Here is a 22,800-nt window from a genome sequence, read left to right as displayed (position 1 = left end):
ATTTCCTTAACTGCAGTGCTGGGGCTACCAAGCCAGCAAGTTGACTCCTACCACTAGATCATCATTTCCTCAGGCTTCAGCTCACCCATTAAGCCTGAGGCCCTGGCTCACTACCATGACCACTTCTCAGCTAGATGGGCAGAGCACTGTATTTTTTTTTTTTTTTGGTTTTTGGGCCACACCCGTTTGACGCTCAGGGGTTACTCTCCTGGCTATGCGCTCAGAAGTCGCTCCTGGCTTGGGGGACCATATGGGACACCGGGGGATCGAACCGCGGTCCGTCCTAGGCTAGCGCTGGCAAGGCAGACACCTTACCTTCAGCGCCACCACCCGGCCCCAGAGCACTCTATTTTAATAATATTTTACTTATGGTTCTTTTTTATATAAATTTTTCCTCTTTTTTGCATTGATGAATGAAACTAGTAATTAGTTAATCAATATTATTGATACTTCCAAAGAACCTACACTTGGTTTCACTAAAATTTTCTATCATTATTTTTTGTTTCTAGTTTGTTTATTTCTGCTCTATATTTATTATTTTCTTCCTTCTGCTGAGTTGGTTCTGTTACTTCCTTTTTCAAATTCCTTCAGGTACAAGGTTAGATTGTTTAAAAATACAACGATGAACTTTCCTGTTCAGATTATTTATGCTCTATCCTAAGGGATCACATATCATGTCACATTGTTCGCCTGATAATTTTTGGGGGGTTTTGGGTCACACCCAGCAGCGCTCAGGGGTTACTCCTGGCTCTAAGCTCAGAAATCACTCCTGGCAGGCTCAGAGAACCATGTGGGATGCCGGGATGAGAACCACTGTCCCTCTCTGCATGCAAGGCAAACGCCTTATCTCCATGCTATCTCTCTGGCCCCTCGCCTGATAATTTTTATTAACCGCTTTATTCATTAATTGACACAAGAGTTAGTCAGTGATATTTTGAGGTTTTTGTAGTTTCCTTGTTGTTGAATTTTCTTGGCTTATACTACTTGTCGTAACAAAATAAAATAGGTGCAGGAGAGATAGTACAACAGATTGGGTGTTTGCCTTGCGTGTGGCTGACACTGGCTTGATAGCTAGCAATTCATACTGTCCTTCAAGCCAACCAGAAATGAACCCTGAGAATAGAGCCAGGAATAAGCCCTGAGCACCTCTGGGTTTGGCCTAAAATAAAAGTATATCAAAATTATATTTGGCATGTGAATAGAATAAAAAGAAATGAAAACTTGGAATAAAATTGCAGAACTGTTATTAACAGAAAGGGGTAGGGAGTAAAAATCTGAATAGACATTCTCAAGTCCAAACAGAACAACCTCTAGGATAGATCATACTTTAGGACATAAGTCTAACTTACAAAATACACAAACAAGTATTATACCAAGCACCATATAATACCACAAAGATCAAGATTGGTGGTAAAAAGAAAATGTGGAGAAAACTAAACTTTGGAGACAAAATAACATATTGATCAACAGTAGCTAGATCAAAGAGGAAATCAAGGAAGAAATAAAGAGATTTCTTTAGACTACTGATAATGAAGAAATGAATTACCAAAATATATGTGACATAGCAGAAACTCATAGCAATACAGGCCTACATAAAGAGAGAATAAAAAAAATCAACCTAAAGCCATACATGAAATATCTAGAAAACCAACAACAAAGGAACCCAAATAAAAGCAGAAAAAAAGAAATAATAAAAACCAGAGTAGAAATAAACTATCAAAACAAGAAAAACAAAACAGAATTGATTAAAACAGAAGTCAGTTTATTGAAGGAATAAACAAGATAGACAAACCATTGGCAAGACATAAGAGGGAAAAAAAGGAATATGCTAAAATAAATTAGACCAGAAATGAAAGGGGAGAAAATACAATAGAACCACCAGAAATCCAAGACAACATGAATGTTTATTATGAACAATAGTACTTTGTTAAGCTAGAGAAAATAGAAGAAATGGACAGATTTCTGGAAACACATAATCTCCCAAAACTGAGTGAGGGGAAATTATAAAGCATAAATAGGCCAATCACAAAGTAAGGAAATTGAAATTTTTAAGTATCTCCCCTAAAATAAAAGTCAAATATTATTCTTTTTTAATTGAAACCATTTTGAATTATAAGTCCTTCAGATATGGATTTCATGCATACAGTGACAGTGAATTAGTGCCTTTACTACCAACCATGTCAACCTTTCTCCACCATAGTGCCAGCATGCATCCCAGTGTAACAAGTCCATTTTAAGTTTCAATTGTTATAGGTTGGGTCTCTATTCTATTTTTTGTTGACTTTGGTTTGGGTATTTAGTTCTGACCTTTTTATTTTCTCCACCAATGCACTTGAGACCATATGGCCCCTGGGTCCATCCTCTTTTTCTCTCAATTCATAGAAATATACAGAAATATAAGGTAAAACAAAGCAATTCACACCCCAGAATTCTATGAAAAAGGCAGGAGCTCCTATTTAGAAGGTACAAGTAAAATAAAAAGGGTATGGCAGGTTGTGTGTGTGTGTGTGTGTGTGTGTGTGTGTGTGTGTGTTGGTATAGGCAGAAAACATTGACGAAATTAGAAAGGCCTATAAAACAGGGTATCTTTACCCATGAAGCATCCTGTCATAAGACCAACTACAGGATTCAAGCACACTAAATGTCCAACCCAAGATTTTTCTTAAGTCATTGGAGATAGACTGGGGGAATTAAATTCAAAGCACTGTTTCATTCTGCACCATGGTCTTATAGAGTTTAAGAATGGATTAATAGAAAATAGGCATCAGGTAGTGTCCTCGAGCTGAGGGTCTCTCTGAAGCTGAATATGGTCTCTAATAACTGTCCATGAGGGGAGTTGGGAGAAAAGGGGTCACATAGGATGAATCAGCAGGAATCGGTGGTGGGAGCTTCTTCCAGGGCTGAGACAGGCGGTCTGGGAGGCTGTCCTTTCACTTTGAAAGCAGGCTGGCAGGTTGCTGAGGCAGGGCGGAAGGTTCCAGTCCCTGAAGAGTTAAGAACTGAGGGTACAGCTGCATCATTAAACCTGCTCTCAATTGGGGACATGGAAGCCTCTGCAGGGGGATGCTAGACGACAGGCCCCAGAATTATCCCCTTCAGCAAGGCCGTGAGGCAGCCCATGCATGGCTAGACAGGGAGGTCATGAGGGGTGTGGGGGAAGGGAAAACTAGCAGAAACCCTGCCCACCGGGTGGAAATCAGGCTGTCTAGCATGGCCAGACAGATCGGTCTTGGGGGTGTGTGGGGTCATCCCTCATCAATCCTCATTTCCCAAACCAGCCAGCGTGACTACGGTAGTTAACCATGATACCATAAGGCTCATAATTTTAGGTTGCTTCTAGGAAAAGAAACGGCATGCCCAAGAGCAGCTGGATTATACTCCATGGTATATACTCCCTATATAGTGCTCAATACCATACCACGTGAATTTCTAGAATGCTCTGTACACAATCTAATCTAGGAAGCCTTTCTCCCAGTAAAGTTGACCCTCATCAACCAGGATTGAACCAGAAAATGAAAAATATTTGCTGACTTTGATTTCTTTTTTTTCTCTCTCCCTCTTCATTTTTTAAAAGAATGTTCTATTTTACCTGGGTCAGCTTTTCAATTGTAACCCATGGATCGATCGAGTCTGTCAATACATATGCATGAAAATATATGTTTGTCATACTAATGGCTGTTTAATGTTTGTCTTAAATATATATATAATATAATATCAATTTCATTGTATAGTCTCCCCATACAGTGATCATTATATTGTCACTTAGTTTTTAGACTTGAAAACTGATTGTTTTTTAGAATGCTCTATTCACAACTTAATCTATGAAACCTTTCTTCAGTCAAGTTCACCCTCACCAACCACGGTTGCCCTAAAAATAGGAAAACCTTTACACCAGAATTGCCAGCTTTACTTTTTTCTTTTCTATTCCAGTTAAGTTTTCTGTTTCATATAGCTAGATCAGCTTTTCAAATGTAATCCATGGATCAATCCTCTGTCTCTGCTGATGTATGGACATGAGTGTACATGTTCACTATACCAATGTCAGTCTAATGTTCTATGTAGTAGATATAATGTCTATGCTGTATAATGTTCTCCCCTATCATAGATAACCCTTCCTTCCCCCCCCTTTGCTTACCACCTTACAACCCCCTACTAGCCTTTCATGTTATTTATCCATATTTAACCATTTTTACTCTCAGTCCTTAACTCTTCATGAAGCAGGATATTCTCCCAGACCCCAGCCAGATGCCAACCAGCTCTCAAAGTGAAAAGATAGATTCTCAGCATGAGAAGAAACTGACACTCAGCTGCTATTGATTTGCTCTTGGCAGTCCCTCTCCCCTCACCTCCCCTAAGCATGGACTTTTGATTACTACCTGATTTGGTGGCTGAGAAGTCCCCTGCCTGAATATATTCCTCATGTGACTGCTAGGAGCCATCTTCCCTTGACTCCACAAAACCAAATCACAGGCTACAGCTGTGCTCCAGATCTTACCCCTTCCACACCTATTTCAAAATCTCCTTTGAATATCTCTTTAGATATATTCCTTTAATAGGCACAACCATGATAGAATATTTTCATATGTAGCGGCAAGTTACCCCATCCTCAGGATCTGTTTAATATGGAATTCTAGTAAACAAGTCTTTGTTTAGAGGTCATATAAGAAAAAGGTTATGGGGATTGTTGGTCCTCATACCTCAGTCCCCACATACACAAATAATACCTTGTGGCATTGTTCCTTTTTGCATAGGCGCATTAAAGTAAGAAAAGTTTATATATGCAAACAAGTTCTAAATAAATCTAATAGAGATAGGAACACAACATTTTATATGCAGTGGAACCTTACATCCTGTACACTTGGCATAGTGACTTGGCTTAGACTTCAATTGATCAGACATTGACCATTCATCCCTGAACCATGGATGCCATCTATAGAAACAAACATGGTTTCCTACACTACCACCAGGAATAAAAATTCTACCAAGGAAGGCTCCACTCACTACCCATGGCACTGACTTACTCCAAAGATGGTTCCTGACAACCTCAGAAAAGCAACATTCTGCTTTTAGGGAAGGATTCTCTGCAATGTTACCTAATGAGGAGATGAAACCAGAATATGCTACATACCACCTGGACTTTGACATAGGACCTGTACAGAAACCAGGATTATAACTACAGAAAACTGACAGCAACAACTGGGATGGTAAGGATCTGTTACTGGGACCACAGAAAAGGTCTAAGGGATTGGACAACCTAGTGTGCCTGGAGCCTGGAATTAGTCTTTTGCCAAAATACTTTAGGGGTAAGGTCTCCCTGTTTTTAGGCCAAAGGTTTTCTTTACATTTTTTTATATTTTGCTGTACCTATGCAAACAATTGCCACACACATCTTTTTTTTAGTTGTATCTCCTATTTAAAAAAAGAGCATACTATCCTAGATTTTGTCCTAGGACCTGCACAAATACCAAGATTTCTAGCTACAGTGGCCTGATTTTCTCATCCACAACCGAGAGGAAAGTTTCCTGACACCACAAAAAAAAAAAAACACAACCTGGGATATGGCAATGAGTATGTATGGAGCCAGTGGTTGTTCCCGTAACAGTATGCTTGAAGAATGGAGAAACCCTGAATCTCTTAGGCCATGGGAATTTCTTTCCTTCCCCAATACTTACTGTGCCTATGCAAAAAAAGTGGGGGGAACACCAAACCCTGTCACTCCAGCATTCCTTTTTCTTGTTTTGTTTTGTTTGTTTTTGATATTATTTTCCTTTTCTTTTTTCTTCCACTTCTTTCTTTTTTTACTCTTGTGGATATTATTTGATGATTTTTTGGTAGTTGATACCAAAATTTTCTTCTCTTTTTCTTAACTTTTTATCTCCAACAGAATTGTGGGGAGCCTAGCTGATGAAACCTGGGACATAGGACACCTCAGTAATTCCTAATCTGGTCACCCACGTGACCAAAAGGCCCATGCCTTGAGAACAAAGGAAATAGACAAAAATAAAGTAATTCAGAGCAGCCCAATATATCCAGCCAGAAAGAAAAATATAGAGTTTGCCTTTGTGTTAGCAAACATTATTAAAAACTTTGTTTGAATCTTATGCCTTTTAGTAAAACGTGCTCAGGTCTACCTCTGCCCCTCCCTACTACCTGCCCCAATTTATGCTAATGAATGCTTGTAACTGTGATTGGTGTAAAATTTGTAACACCCCTGACGTGTTTCAGCCCTTAAAAGCTGATCCCCCAACAATAAACTTCCCTTTTTGAACAGCATGTGTTGTCTTGAAGGCTTCTTTTACTAATCTCTCTAGTTCTTCTTTACAGGTCGGTTCTGCTCGAGTGAACCCACTAATAACTAGCAACTTTCATCTCCACACCCCCGCGGGTCGGGGGACTCCCACGAAAGTTGCAGAGTGGCGCCCCGTGGGAGCTCGAGTTACAGAATCTGATCGGGTGGCAGAGTGCGACGAGTCCGGAGCTGAATTACGTCAGGTAAAATAAATTAAAGCAACGTAATTTAGTTAGTCTAATGCCTAGGTAAAAACCGCCACCCCATTACAGTCCCAGAGTAAAGATGGGGACCAGCCCGAGTAAAGGGGCGAAAATTATTATATACAAGAGGAACTAAGAAGTAGGAAGGTTAAAAGTTAAAGAAACTTGTTAAAATTTTTGGATCTGCTCAAAAGCATTATTGTTAACTCAAATCTTAACCCTAAGAGCTTGCAGATTGTGAAAAATGCTCGGGAAAACTTAATAATGGCCTCCAGTGCCGGCTCCCAATCTCTCCAAAGGAAACTCAAAGAAATGTGCTCTCTCTCTACCAGCGTTTACCCCTCCCTTCGAGCTGTCGCCTCAGCTCCCCGGAGGCAGACTCGGCAACAACCTTGCTCTCCCCCCCTGCCTTCCTGGCCAGCTGCCATTTTAGCAATCAGCTAGCAGGGCGGACACCCCTCCCCCCGCTAGCTCTAGCTCGCTGCTGGAGCTCCCACAGCCCCTCCGGCTGAGGATGTCGAGGCAGCAGCCCCAGATCCAAAGCTCCCCAGAGCGCCCCATTCATAAAACCTTTTGGTGTTTTAAAAATTTAAATGTACACACAGGTATTAAAATCTGAGTCTTTTTATATTTCTATTAGAAAATTTATTTTAATTCTTAAGGTATTTAAAAAAATGTTAAAAATAATGTGGTTAACCTTTTTAAATAATATAGTTAATTTTATTGCAGTTAACACCCAGGTGTGCTTCATAATACCCTTAGTTTTAATTTTGTGCTAAAGAAATTGTTCTTTACCTTTGCATTACAACAACTATCCTTTTAAGTGTATTCTAAAGGTCAGCACATTATACAAATCTGTACATTTGTGTCAAAGTAAAAAAAAAATCTAGTATTAATAAAAATATATATATATTTAATTTTATAAGTAATATTATAAAAGCAAATTAACTAGTATCAAATATAATTTTGGTCTTAAGTTCTAGGTGTAAAAATGCATCAAATGTCTTTATATTTTATAATGTCTAAACATTTTGTTAATTTGGTATCTAATATTTTTTACAAATTATTCACTTAAAGTCTTCAAAGTAAAAACAGTTATTTTTTAAGGTCAGTTTTTTATACCTTTAATAATCATAGTTCATGCTCTCGTGTTTAATCATAAAAATTTTAACACTTTATTACAGCTGTCTTACTATTCTACTGTGAAACCAATTTATAACAAACCTGTTCATTTTCAGCAAATAATATCATACTTCACAGTGGAAACTCCTTCTTCAGTGCTCCCCTAACCATTTCACTTAACAAAATTTTTTTTAATTGCTAACATTTTACTTCATGTTTTAAATTTCAAATTAGAATTGTTTTAAAAATGTTTTGTGTTAAAGCTAAACCTTAAAATTTATTTTCAGCAAAGTTCCACTCCAGCTACATTAAAAAAATTTTTTTACAAACATGCCGGCTAAATATTTAAAAGCGCTTGTCAATTTTTCTAATGCAAGTTTTAAATAAATCCTCTTGTCTGTTCATGTGTGTGTGTTATGTGTGAAAGTGGCCACAATGTTGTGTTTCGTGTTGTTTGTTTTGTCTATTTGTTATTTTTGCATTTCATAATAATACAATTTTTAAAGTCTTATCCATTTTTGAAATTTCAATTAATTTTTTTTTATCTGGCTTAGTCTGGTCATCTAACTAACTGTAAAATCCTGCTAAAAAATCCTGTGCTAAGCTAGCTTTGTCCTAACAGCATGGCAGAAAGTGTGGGGAATGGTAAAATCCAAAATTTTTCAATGGCCATCCGGGATAACTTTTCCCTGAAAAATTTCTGAACTTTACAATCCCCAACTTTCCTGCTATGTGTAATTTAAGGCCTATAAAATATAAATTTGTAGCAAAAAAAAAATCATTTAAGTTCAGGTTAAAAGTTTTTGAACAATTGGCTATCATTAATTATAAAATTTTTTTAAGGCTAAAGTCTGGCAAAAGTCAGAAGGCATTCCTGTGGCATTCAAAAATAATCATTTTACCTCCTGCCAAGTTGTTTTCTTATAGACCTCCTACAGCTTCCTGCAGTCCTGTCCTCATTCACTTCAAAAAAGCCTGCCACCCCACCTGCTAGCTGCAATTCCTGCGGACCTGTTTCTGACTAACTCCACCTTTGACAATGCTGAATTTGGTACTCTGCCTGGCTGTCCTTAATGCCCACTGCCACCAACCACCCCCCTTCGCACCAAGGCTTCATTAATTTGTTTGCTACACTTGACTCTCCCTTGCAAGACGTTGACAACACCTCTGGTTCCTTCCCTTCCCCTTTTATGGCGCCGAAGCTCTTCAGAACTCTGCCTGCTTCCCCACCCTTCCAGCCCATGCTGTCCTCCGAACCCCCCTCCTCTTCTCAGCTCATCCTTGTCATAATCAACGCCTCCGCCCAGACGCCTTCGGTACCTGCTATTCACCCACCTCACCGGCCTAAATTGCTGCCTTGACCTGCCTTACTTCACCAATAACACCAACCTTCTGCGATGCGGTATGAAGCTTCAAGAACGTGGCTTAACTTTAAAACTAGTGGTGGGACTTGAACTTTGCCCCTTGGTACCCAATATGATTCCCCCTATTTAAAATTGTAATCAAATTCTTGTCGTTAATTTCTCCTTTCAGTTCATAATTGCCCCCAATTCAACGTTTCTTGCCTGTTTTCACTGGTTTATCTCCCCCATTGTTTTACATTTGTTTCTTTAGTCCTAGAACTACTGTGTTTTGGTTGTTTTAATGCCAAAATTAACTGTTAAATCAAAAATTGCCTTATTACCTCTTAAATATAACTTTGTCTCTCTCCCGCTGCAGTATAAAAACAAACATTGCCTCCACCCCAGCCTTATTGAAAGGCCTGGGTGTTACTGGTGTAAGCACAAAAATCTATTCATTGGTTCATACTCTAAAATCTGTTAATGCCTCATAACTGTTGTTAAAAATGTTTACAAACTTAGAAAAAGTTTACACTACTTAACTGTTCAATCCCTAGCAGTATTAAAGCAGAAAAACTGCCGTGGTTTAAAATTAACCTTTTTTGAGGGAAGGGGAAATTTGTTTCATCCTTAGAATAAAATGTTGCTTTTTAAAATAAACTTGGCTTAGCTAGAGATAGCATTGGACTTGTGGAGGAAAGTCTAGAGGATAGAAATAGACAGAGGGATTAAGATAAGTCCTGATATAAAAATTGGTCCTCTACCTCATCCTGGCTGTCTAAGCTGCTACCTAATTCGGTCCTTTCATTGGCTTTTTGCTAATTTTTCCTTTGGCCCCAAGGCATTCTGTCGCCTCACAAGTTTGTTAAAAATCCGGTTACTGAGATTGCCCTAATGTTCAGTATAGGTCCAATATCAGTGGCTCTCCTAAATGCACCCCGAAGAACTTGAAGCCTTGGATATACCTCTGAGCTTTAAGGAGTTTTGAGTATCTGGCTAAACGCCCCTGCTTGCTCTGCTCCTGGCTGTGGAGATGCCCATGACGGGGAATAGTTTGGTGCCAGTGTCTGGGTGCAAACATGGCATTCCTAATATTTTGCGCGCAAAAACTTTTAATTTGGTCTCTTGTTGCCATGTCCAGAACTGGAAGCCCACCAAATAACCTAAGACAGGTGACTCCACCCACTTCGCTCTTCTTCTTTTATTATTACAGTAAAGGGGGAACTGTGGGGAGCCTAGCTGATGAAACCTGGGACATAGGACACCTCAGTAATTCCTAATCTGGTCACCCACGTGACCAAAAGGCCCATGCCTTGAGAACAAAGGAAATAGACAAAAATAAAGTAATTCAGAGCAGCCCAATATATCCAGCCAGAAAGAAAAATATAGAGTTTGCCTTTGTGTTAGCAAACATTATTAAAAACTTTGTTTGAATCTTATGCCTTTTAGTAAAACGTGCTCAGGTCTACCTCTGCCCCTCCCTACTACCTGCCCCAATTTATGCTAATGAATGCTTGTAACTGTGATTGGTGTAAAATTTGTAACACCCCTGACGTGTTTCAGCCCTTAAAAGCTGATCCCCCAACAATAAACTTCCCTTTTTGAACAGCATGTGTTGTCTTGAAGGCTTCTTTTACTAATCTCTCTAGTTCTTCTTTACAGGTCGGTTCTGCTCGAGTGAACCCACTAATAACTAGCAACTTTCATCTCCACACCCCCGCGGGTCGGGGGACTCCCACGAAAGTTGCACAGAATCGCATAACTTGAATTATTCAGCCTCATAAATTGAGGGGGGGAATGATGATACCAGGACCAGTCATATGAACATGTAGTGAAAATAAAAAATGATCAGACTGGAACACCAGACCCAAAGTCAATGACAGCAGAATAGATACCCAATCTACAACAAGCTGTAAAGTGGAAACCAGTTACACTAGTATTCTGGGGGGAGGTGAGGGCTGGAGATATGGGAGACATGCTGGGGGCAGGAGTGGAGGGAGGATTACATTGGTGGTGGAAGTGCCTTTCATTCATTGTCACTATGTACTGTAAATAATTCTGTGTAATGCACTTCAGTCACAATAAAAATTTAAAAAAAGAGCATACTGATTCTTCTGCTATGGTATTAAGAACTTTATTGGTGATACAATAATGTTTACTAATGTAAATGCCAATGAACTTTCCTCTTCTTTTCCCAATTACTTTTTTCTTTTCTTTTTTCTTTTGATATTTTCTATTTTCTTACTATATTTAATAACTTCAATTTCTGTCATCCTGAAACAATTGTATTATGGTCAGTTATGTCAACTATGTGATACATTTTCTTTAAATAAATAAATTAAAAAAGCTGAGGGTAAAGAAGGTTAAATATTATTCTTTTTTAAATAATATTTTATTTAAATACCTTGATTAGAAACATGATTGTGTTTGGGTTTCTGTCATGTAAAGAACACCCCCTATCACCAGTGCAGCATTCCCATCACCAATGTCCCAATTCTCCTTCCTTCCCGCCCCACCCCTGTCTGTACTCTACACAGGCTTTCTATTTCCCTCATACATTCTCATTGTTAGGATAGTTCTCAATGTAGTTATTTCTCTAACTCAGCTTATCACTCTTTGTGGTGAGCTTCATGAGGTGAGCTGGAACTTCCAGCCCTCCTCTCTTTTGTCTTTAAAAATTATTGCAGTGAGACCATTCTGCGTCTTTCTCTCTTTGACTTATTTCACTCTGCATAATAGATTCCATGTACATCCATGTATAGGAAAATTTCATGACTTCATCTCTCCTGACAGCTGCATAATATTCCATTGTGTATATGTACCATAGTTTCTTTAGCCATTCTTCTGTTGAGGGGCATCTTGCTTGTTTACAGAGTCTTGCTATAGTAAATAGTGCTGCAATGAATATAGGTGTAAGGAAGGGATTTTTCTATTGTATTTTTGTGTTCCTAGGGTATATTCCTAGTAGTGGTATAGCTGGATTGTATGGGAGCTCAATTTCCAGTTTTTCAAAGAATCTCCATATCACTTTCCACAAAGGTTGGACTAGATGGATTTCCCACCAGCAGTGAATAAGAGTTCCTTTCTCTCCACATCCCCGCCAACACTGCTTGTTCTCATTCTTTGTGATGTGGTGTGAAATGGTACCTCATAGTTGTTTTGATTTGCATCTCCCTGATGAATAGTGATGTGGAGCTTTTTTTCATGTGCCTTTTGGCCATTTGTATTTCTTCTTTATCAAATTGTCTGTCCATTTCTTCTCCCCATTTCTTGATGGGATTAGATGTTTTTTTCCTTGTAAAGTTCTGTCATCTCCTTGTATATTTTGGATATTAGCCCTTATCTGATGGATATTGGGTAAATAGTTTCTCCCACTCAGTGGGGGGCTCTTGTATCCTGGGCACTATGTCCTTTGAGGTGCAGAAGCTTCTCAGTTTAATATATTCCCATCTATTAATCTCTGCTTTCACTTGTTTGGAGAGTGCAGTTTCCTCCTTGAAGATGCTGTAGTCTCAATGTCATGGAGTGTTTTACCTACATGTTGTTCTATTACCTTATGATATGAGGTCTGATATCAAGGTCTTTAATCCATTTAGATTTTACCTTCGTACATGATGTTAGCTGGGGGTCTAATTTCAACTTTTTGCTAGGGGCTAGCCAGTTGTGCTAAGACCACATGTTGAAGAGGCTTTCTTTGCTCCAGTTATGATTTCTTGCTTCTTTATCAAAAATTAGGTGATTGTATGTCTGGGGAACATTCTCTGAGTATTCAAGCCTATTCAACTGATCTGAGGGTCTCTCTTTATTCCAATACCATGCAGTTATGATAACTATTGCTTTGTAGTACAGTTTAAAGTGTATATGTACCAAGGTTTCTTTAGCCATTCATCTGTTGAAGGGCATCTTGGTTGTTTCCAGAGCCTGGCTATTGTGGATAGGCTGCAATAAATATAGGTGTGAGGAAGAGATGTTTGTGTTGTATTCTTGTGTTCCTAGGGTTTATCTCTAGGAGTGGAATAGCTGGGTTGAATGGAAGCTCAATTTCCAGTTTTTGAGAAATCTCCATATTGCTTTCCATAGAGGTTGGACTAGATGGCATTCCCACCAGCAGTGGATAAGAGTTCTTTTCTCTCCACATCCCCGCCAGCACTGATTGTTCTCGTTCTTTGTGATGTGTGCCAATCTCTGTGGTGTGAGATGGCATCTCATCATTGTTTTGATTTGCATCTCCTTGATGATTAGTGATGAGGAGCATTTTTTCATGTGCCTTTTGGCTATTTGTATTTCTTCTTTGTCAAAGGTCTGTCCATTTCTTCTCCCCACTTTTTGATGGGCTTAGATGTTTTTTCTTGTAAAGTTCTGTCAGTGCCCTGTATAATTGGATATTAGCCCCTTATCTAATGAATATTGGGTGAATAATTTCTCCCACTCAGTGGGTGGGTCTTGTATCCTGGGCACTATTTCTTTTGAGGTGCAGAAGCTTCTCAGCTTAATGTATTCCCATCTGTTTATCTCTGCTTCCACTTGTTTGGAAAGTGCAGTTTCTTCCTTGAAGATGCCTTTAGTCTCAATGTTATGGAGTATTTTACCTATGTGTTTTTCTAAATACCTTATGGTATTAGGTCTTTATCAAGGTCTTTAATCCATTTGGATTTTACCTTCATACATGATGTTAACTGGGTGTCTGTTCGCTTTTTTGTAAGTGGCTAACCAGTTCTGCCAGCACCACTTGTTGAAGAGGTTTTCCCGGCTCCACTTAGGATTTCTTGCTCCTTTGTCAAAAATTAGGTGACTGTATGTCTGGGGAACATTCTCTGAGAACTCAAGCCTATTCTACTGATCTGAGGGTCTTTCTTTATTCCAATAACATGCTGTTTTGATAACTATTGCTTTGTAGTACAGTTTAAAGTTTAAAGTAATGCCTCTCATATTCTTTTTCCCTAGGAGTGCTTTAGCTATTCGAGGGTGCTTATTGTTCCAGATGAACTTCATAAGTGTTTGATCTACTTCTTTGAAGAATGTCATGGGTGTCTTTAGAGGGATCACATTAAATCTGTATAATGCTTTGGGGAATATTGCCATTTTAATGATGTTAATCCTGACAATCCATGAGCAGGGTATGTGTTTCCATTTCCATGTGTCCTTTTATATTTCTTGGAGCAGGGCTTTATAATTTTCTTTGTTTTCAGACCTGTTATTTCAGTGTGAAAATTTCTTATGTCAATCAAATCCTCTTGATGCTTATTTGTGCTCCAGTCAATTATATCAATGCTTTTTTTGAGCTCCCTAAACATCTTCTATAATTCTACTCTAAACCTCTTATTTGAGAGGATACCTAGTTGTGTTCTACTTTTTGGGCTATCAGAGCAGCCATCTTGATTCTTTAAACATGAAGTTGTACTGCAAAATTTTTTCATTGTTAAGACTGTAGATTTGTTCTTACAATGTGGATAAATGGATTTCAGGGGTAAGCGCGGCAGTGGAGCGAAGCAGAGCAGCTGTGCTCTTCGGGTGTGGGTCCTGGAGAGATTATGATCCTTGGTGTCTCTGGGCTGGCTCCGAAGAAAGAAGGCAGAGAGCAGTGAAGCCATCCTTTTTAAGTCTCTGAGTGCCCAACTACACAGCAGGAATTGGCCCCACAGTAGTTGGGTGGGGACATCTTACCGGGTGTGGGTCATGGAGAGATTATGATCCTTGGTGTCTCTGGGCTGGCTCTGAAGAAAGAAGGAGCACTACTTGTTGAATAAGCTTTTTTTGTTTAAATTCAGTTTTGCCTCCACTTTATCAAAATATAATTTACCATATATCTGAATATCTGTCTCAGGTTCTCAATTATATACCAATGATAAAAGAATCTCTCTTTGTAATTTTTTATTTAAGCACCATGATTACAAAAATGTTCATAGTTGGGTTTCAGTCATTGAATGTACACTACTCATCACCAGTGTAACATTCCACTACCAATGTTCTTAACTTCTCTCCTCCCCAACTCATTGCATGTCTTTAGGAGAGGCATTCTCTTTTTCTGTCTCACTATCATTGTTATGGTAGTTGTCAGTGCATTTATTTCTCTAACTGCACTCACTACTCTTTGTGGTAAGCTTCATAACTTGGGATAATTCTTCTGGCCTGCATCACTTTTGTCTCTGGGTATTATTACTATATTGTGTTTGGTTTTTCTTAAATCCCACAGATGAGTGAGACTGTTCTATCTCTCTCTCCCTCTACCTCATTTTATTCATCATAACAGTTTCCATTTTCACCCATGTATAGGCAAATTTTATGACTTTATTTTTCTTAACAGTTAAGTAGTATTTCATTGTATAGGTGTAACATGGGTTTTTTTAGCCATTCATTTGTTTTAGGGCACCCAGATGTTTCCATATTCTGGCTATTGTAAATAGAGTTGCAATGAACATAGAAATACAGAAGGCATTTTTCTATTTGTTTTTGTGTTCCTAAAGTATGTCCCTAGGAGTAGTATTGCTGAATTATATGTGATCCACAGTAGTCACAGATCAGGAAATGTCCTAGATCCCAGGATCTCTTAAAAGCCGAAAACATTTGTGAGTAACAGTCTTATGGTGGAGAAAAGTGGCAAAAAATGACCACTGAGAACATGTCTGGAATAGTGGTGTGCCTGTTTATTTTTTTTAGCTGTGCTCTGGATTATATCCCCCCTCAAACTATTTCAAAATACTTAAAGGGGATATGTATATTTTATTTTTAAATTAATATCTTTAGGGGCCAGAGAGATAGCATGGAGGCAAGGAGTTTGCCTTGCAATCAAAAGGTCAGCAGTTCGAATCCCGGCATCCCATATGGTCCTCTGAGCCTGCCAAAAGCGATTTCTGAGCATAAGGCTCAGGGTAACCCCTGAGCGCTGCCGGGTTTGACCCAAAAACCAAAAAAATAATATCTTTATTTAAACACCTTGATTACAAACATAATTGTGGTTGGGTTTCAGTCATATAAAGGACATCCCCCTTCACCAGTGCATTCCATATGATCCCTGAGCCTGCCAGGAGTGATTTATCTTTAATTTATTTAAAGAAAATGTATCACATAGTTCACATAACTGACAATAATACATTTGTTTCAGGACAATATAAAGCAAAGTTACTAAGAAATAGAAAGAGAACAGATAATTAAAAATGTAAAATGAATGAGAGAGAGTTCATTAGCAGATGTATTTCTGAAAATTATTGTATCACCAATAAAATCCCTAATACAATAGCCGAAGGTTTAGTATGCTTCCTTTTTTTTCTTTAGAAATGGGAGATACACTAAAAAATGATGTGGGTGTGACAGTTGTAATTTGCATAGGCACAAGAAAATATGGAAGAAATTGGAAAGAAAGAAATTTGGCTTACAAAACAGGGAGATCTTACTCCTGATGTATTTTGGCATAAGATCAACTCAAGGTTTCAGGTTGTCCAAACCCCTAGTCATTCTCAGTGTTCAGCTCTTCAGCCTCACAGTTGTTGCTGTCAGGTTTCCGTATTATAGATCCTGGTTTCTGTACAGGTCTTATGTCAAAGACAGGTGGTGTGTACTGTCTTCTGGTTTCGTCTCACCATCAGTTTGCACTGCATAGAATCGTGTCCTAAAAGCAGACTATTGCTGTTGCCCAGTTGTCAAGGTGATATAAGAACTGTCTTTGGAGTAATTCAGTGCCATGGCAGTAGTGAGGCCTTCCTTGGTAGAATTTACGTTTCTAGTGATGGTGTTAAAAACCATGTTTGTTTCCATAGGTGGTATTCATGATTAAGGGGTGAATGGTCAATGTCCAATCAACTGGAGTCTAAGCCAAATCATTATGCCAAGAGATTAGGGTGTAAGGTCCCACTGCAGTATAAAAAAATTGCGTTCCCATCTCTATTAGAAAAGAACTTGTTTGCATTTGTTAATTATTTCCATTTTAATGTGCCAATGCAAAAAGGGACAATGCCACAGGGAATTACTAGTGCAGGTGGGGGGCTGGAGTGTCAAGACCAACAGTCCTAGAGCCTTTTGCTTACATGTACTCTGAACAGAGATTTGTCTAGTTGTATTCTGTATTGAATGGGTTCCAAGGATAGGGGAAATTGCTGCTACATAAGAAGACATTCGATAATGGTTATGCCATTCGATAACGGTGTATCTAAAAGAAATTTTCAAAAGAAATTTATATGTCCTTTTTAAATCTCTTGAAATAGGTGGAAAGGGGTAAGGTCAGGGGTTAAGCTTCAACCTGTGATTTGGTTTTGTGGAGTCTAGGGAAGATGGATCCCAACAGTTCCATATCAGGAAGTGTCCTCAAGCGGGGGATTTCTCAGGAACCAAATTTGGTAGCAAGCAAAAGACCATGGTGAAGTAAGGTGAAGGAAGAAGGGCCACCAAGAGCAAATTAATAGCAGCAGACTATCGGTTTCTTCTCATGCTGAGAATCTCTTTTCACTTTGGGAGCTGGTTGGCATCTGGCTGGGCTGGGGATAATGTTCAGCTTCGTGAGGAGTTAAGGACTGAGAGTAAAAAAAGTTTAAATGTGGAAAAATAGCATGAAGGGCTCAAATAGGGTTTGTAAGGTGTTAAGCAAAAACAAAAGGGGGAGAAATGGTTACTTATGATATAGGGGACAACACTATACTCCGTAAACATTATATCTATTATGAACGCAGGTTAGACGTACATTGGTATGTTGTACACATTCATATGCCTACATCAACAGTCAGAGAATAGATTCATGGATTACATTTGAAAAGCTTTCCCAGGTGATTTGGACAGAACACTTAAAAAGACGGAAAAAGAAAAAAATAAACCTGGCAAGTCTGCTGTAAAAGGTTTTCCTACCCCTCTTTTTCCTTTGAGTTTGATCATGTTTGGTAAAGGTAAACTAGATTGAAGAAAGGCTTCATAGCTTAAGTTGTGTGTGGAGCATTCTTAAGAACAATCATGGTTTTCAAGTCTGATTAACCAAGTGACATGGTAATGAGCACTGTCTGGGGGAGACTATGCCATGAAATTGATATTATATCTATTACAGATGAACATTAGACAGTCATTAGTATGGTGAACATATATACTCATGTGATCAATCCATGGGTTACAGTTAAAAAGAAGACCCTGGTGAAATGGTTCATAAAATAAAAAAGGGAGAGAGAGGAAGAAGAAATGGTTAAAGCCACCAAAGTTTTTTCTTTCTGGTCCAATCCTGTTTGGTGAGGGTAAACTTTACTTTACTGAAAAGGGCTACCAGGAATAGATTGTATATAGAGCATTCTAAAAATATGTGATATGATAATGAGCACTGTATAGGGAGTATATTATCATGTATTATTATCTAGTGGGTCCTGCGCATCCCATTTCCTTTCCTAGAAGCAACTTATAATTATGAGCATTATGGTATCATGATAGAATATCAACAGTTGTCTTGCTGATGAATTAATGTCCACGCTGTTTGGTAAAAAAGGACTAATGAGAAGAAGGCAAAAGCTCTTTCATAAAGCCTGTGAAGGCCTCAGGACTGGGGTCCTGTTGCCAGGTCTCTTGGTCCAGCAGAGGCCACGTGTTTCTCAGATGATAATAGATTCATAAGGTAGTGACACTGGGAACCCGGGACCTGCCAGGCCTAGGCCACCCAGCCACCCAGTCCTGCCCGGTCAGAGGGGTCACTGACTAGTGATCCCTTTCCCAGGATCCATACAATGGAATTCCATTGATATTCACCAGCTCATCAGCAGTCCTTATCTTCTGAGGCAAATCTGCCTGGCTTCCAACTTTAATATATGTTGTAAGAACAAAACAGAACGTAGGTGTTAAAACTCCTTCAAAATTCTACTTCTGAGTTCTTTCCAAATTAGAGTCAGAAGTTCCAAGGAAGCATCTTTGAGTCTGAATGTGGGTATTATTTACTCAAAGCAAAACTTCAGAATGTTCTAAAAAAAGACTATACAACAATCATGCAATCTCCACTTTGAATGTATTCACATTTCATCTGGAGAAAACAAGAACTTTTAAAAACATTTTTTCTTTTATTTTTTTGGTAATGATTCAAGAGACTGAATACAGGTTTCTTGCACTTTGATGTTGAATAATGCTCCTGATCCTAGAACAAGCACTTATAAATAAGAAAGTGTTGCTTGGTAGGAAACTGATAGTGGGCTAAATTGGCAGCAAAGCTAGTAAACTATGCAAAAAATGAGATCCAGACTACGTAGAGAGATAGATGATGGCAACATAATCTTTGGCTATTCTTCTGTCTTCGTACAGGTTTTGAAGTCTGACAATCTTGAGATTACATCTTGTTTCTATTTCATTGCTGTGTTTCCTTCAGTAAACTCCCTAATGCTTGTGCTTCTCAATGATCTGACATGCAAAATCAAAAAAGTACCAACCTCATTGGGTCATTATTATATAAGACAAAGTCTAGGACTTCTATGGTTTCAGCAATATAAATTATAATTATTATAGCACTGGGTTTGACCATAAGGAATTTATAGTTGGCTATAGTCTAATTATTAAGTGAGTGGAATTGCAAGTCCAGAAACTACAAACTATGTGAAAAGAAAATAAACATTTTTCAGGGCTGGAGAGATAGTACAGTGGTAGGGCGTCTGCCTTGCATGCAGCTGGTCCAGGACAGATGGTGGTTGGAAGCCTGGAATCCCCTGTGATCCTTCATGTTTGCCAGGAGCAATTTCTGAGTTTAGAGCCAGGAGTAACCCCTAAGAGCTGCTGGGTAAGACCCCAAAACTAAAACAAAACATTGTTCTATGTTCTTCAATAAAAACAGCAAATTTCTTCCAGTTCGACATATAGTGTAAAAAATGAGAACATGAATAATCATTACTGTATCACAGATAACAGAATTTTCATTGACAAGATCAATTTTTTTTAAGTTTAATACTTTAATCCATCTGCCAAAAAGATCCCTAGACTGACTAGCCAGGGCCATCTTCCAAAGGCGATGAACGCAGCCCAAGGTCATGAGGAAGATTATGTAGGGAAAGGATATAGGAGTTTCCAGCTTTCTGATCTTTAAAATGATTGCCTATTGTCTAGGGGTACCATCCAACTGTTCCCTTGCCTTTCACTGATAGGCTACCTGGTATGGCCAGGTACCTTGGAGTGGTGTCTATGGAAATAGGCTTCTGAAGAATTATCTCCAAGTCATGATGATTTTTTGGTAAATTTTATTTCTTCGTAGCAGATGCTTAGATATGCACGAAAATAAGATAATCATCAACACATTCTCTAATCTATCAATGCCTTAAATACATAGCCTTCCATCCCTGGCTTTTAACAATAATATTTACCAGATTTTTCTGTTTAAGTGCATTATTTTTTTTTATTTAAACACCTTGATTACATACATGATTGTGTTTGGGTTTCAGTCATAAAAGGAACACCACCCATCACCAGTGCAACATTCCCATCACCCAAGTCCCAAATCTCCCTCCTCCCCACCCAAACCCCGCCTGTACCCTAAACAGGCTCTACATTTCCCTCGTACATTCTCAATATTAAGACAGTTCAAAATGTAGTTATTTCTCTAACTAAACTCATCACTCTTTGTGGTGAGTTTCCTGAGGTGAGCTGGAACTTCCAGCTCTTTTCTATTTTGTGTATGAAAATTATTATTACCAGGGTGTCTTTCATTTTTCTTAAAACACATAGATGAGTGAGACCATTCTGCGTTTTTCTCTCTCTCTCTGACTTATTTCACTCAGCATAATAGATTCCATGTACATCCATGTATAGGAAAATTTCATGACTTCATCTCTCCTGACAGCTGCATAATATTCCATTGTGTATATGTACCACAGTTTCTTTAGCCATTCGTCTGTTGAAGGGCATCTTGGTTGTTTCCAGAGTCTTGCTATGGTAAATAGAGCTGCAATGAATATAGGTGTAAGGAAGGGGTTTTTGTATTGTATTTTTGTGTTCCTAGGGTATATTCCTAGGAGTGGTATAGCTGGATCGTATGGGAGCTCGATTTCCAGTTTTTGGAGGAATCTCCATATCGCTTTCCATAAAGGTTGAACTAGACAGCATTCCCACCAGCAGTGGATAAGAGTTCCTTTCTCTCCACATCCCCGCCAACACTGTTTATTCTCATTCTTTGTGGTGTGTGCCATTCTCTGGGGTGTGAGGTGGTATCTCATTGTTGTTTTGATTTGCATCTCCCTGATGATTAGTGATGTGGAACATTTTTTCATGTGTCTTTTGGCCATGTGTATTTCTTCTTTGTCAAAGTGTCTGTTCATTTCTTCTCCCCATTTTTTGATGGGGTTAGATGTTTTTTTCTTGTAGAGTTCTGTCAGTGCCTTGTATATTTTGGAGATTAGCCCCTTATCTGATGGGTATTGGGTGAATAGTTTCTCCCACTCAGTGGGTGGCTCTTGTATCCTGGGCACTATTTCCTTTGAGGTGCAGAAGCTTTTCAGCTTAATATATTCCCATCTGTTAATCTCTCCTTTCACTTGCTTGGAGAGTGCAGTTTCCTCCTTGAAGATGCCTGTAATGTCCTGGAGTGTTTTGCCTATGTGCTGTTCTATATATCTTATGGTTTTGGGGCTGATATCGAGGTCTTTAATCCATTTGGATTTTACCTTTGTACATGATGTTAGCTGGGGGTCTAAGTTTAATTTTTTGCAAGTGGCTATCCAATTGTGCCAACACCACTTGTTGAAGAGGCTTTCCCTGCTCCATTTAGGATTTCCTGCTCCTTTATCAAAAATTAGATGGTTGTATCTCTGGGGAATATTTTCTGAGTATTCAAGCCTATTCCACTGATCTGAGGACCTATCCTTATTCCAATACCATGCTGTTTTGATAACTGTTGCTTTGTAGTACAGTTTAAAGTTGGGAAAAGTAATTCCTCCCATATTCTTTTTCCCAATGATTGCTTTAGCTATTCGAGGGTGTTTATTGTTCCAAATGAATTTCAAAAGTGTCTGATCCACTTCTTTGAAGAATGTCATGGGTATCTTTAGAGGGATGGCATTAAATCTGTATAATGCCTTGGGGAGTATTGACATTTTGATGATGTTAATCCTGCCAATCCATGAGCAGGGTATGCGTTTCCATTTCCGTGTGTCCTCTCTTATTTCTTGTAGCAGAGTTTTATAGTTTTCTTTGTATAGGTCCTTCACATATTTAGTCAAGTTGATTCCAAGATATTTGAGTTTGTGTGGCACTATTGTGAACGGGGTTGTTTTCTTAATGTCCATTTCATCCTTATTACTATTGGTATATAGAAAGGCCATTGATTTTTGTGTGTTAATTTTGTAGCCTGCCACCTTGCTATATGAGTCTATTGTTTCTAGAAGCTTTTTGATAGAGTCTTTAGGGTTTTCTAAGTAGAGTATCATGTCATCTGCAAACAGTGAGAGCTTGACTTCTTCCTTTCCTATCTGGATTCCCTTGATATCCTTTTCTTGCCTAATCGCTATAGCAAGTACTTCCAGTGCTATGTTGAATAGGAGTGGTGAGAGAGGACAGCCTTGTCTTGTGCCAGAATTTAGAGGGAAGGCTTTCAGTTTTTCTCCATTGAGGATAATATTTGCCACTGGCTTCTGGTAGATGGCCTTCACTATATTGAGAAAGGTTCCCTCCATTCCCATCTTGCTGAGAGTTTTGATCAAGAATGGGTGTTGGACCTTATCAGATGCTTTCTCTGCATCTATTGATATGATCATGTGGTTTTTATTTTTCTTGTTGTTGATGTTGTGTATTATGTTGATAGATTTACGGATGTTAAACCAGCCTTGCATTCCTGGGATGAAACCTACTTGATCGTAGTGGATGATCTTCTTAACGAGGCATTGAATCCTATTTGCCAGGATTTTGTTGAGGATCTTTG

The 22,800-nt window shown here is 38.7% G+C and overlaps 1 protein-coding gene across 1 annotated transcript in view; it reads right to left on the bottom strand.

Moving 5' to 3' along the window:
* SHROOM4 (shroom family member 4) overlaps window positions 1–22,800 on the bottom strand; it is a 144,701-nt gene that overhangs the window by 105,888 nt on the left and 16,013 nt on the right. Inside the window, 2 exon segments of the mRNA XM_049766904.1 lie at window positions 9,498–9,551; window positions 18,613–18,770. Of these exon segments, the coding sequence (XP_049622861.1) occupies window positions 9,498–9,551; window positions 18,613–18,770 (212 nt within the window).

This window comes from Suncus etruscus, chromosome X, assembly GCF_024139225.1.
Source record: "Suncus etruscus isolate mSunEtr1 chromosome X, mSunEtr1.pri.cur, whole genome shotgun sequence".
NCBI lineage: Eukaryota > Metazoa > Chordata > Mammalia > Eulipotyphla > Soricidae > Suncus > Suncus etruscus.
The sequence above is the reverse complement of the archived record's forward strand: the minus strand, read 5'-3'. Positions and strand labels throughout refer to the sequence as shown.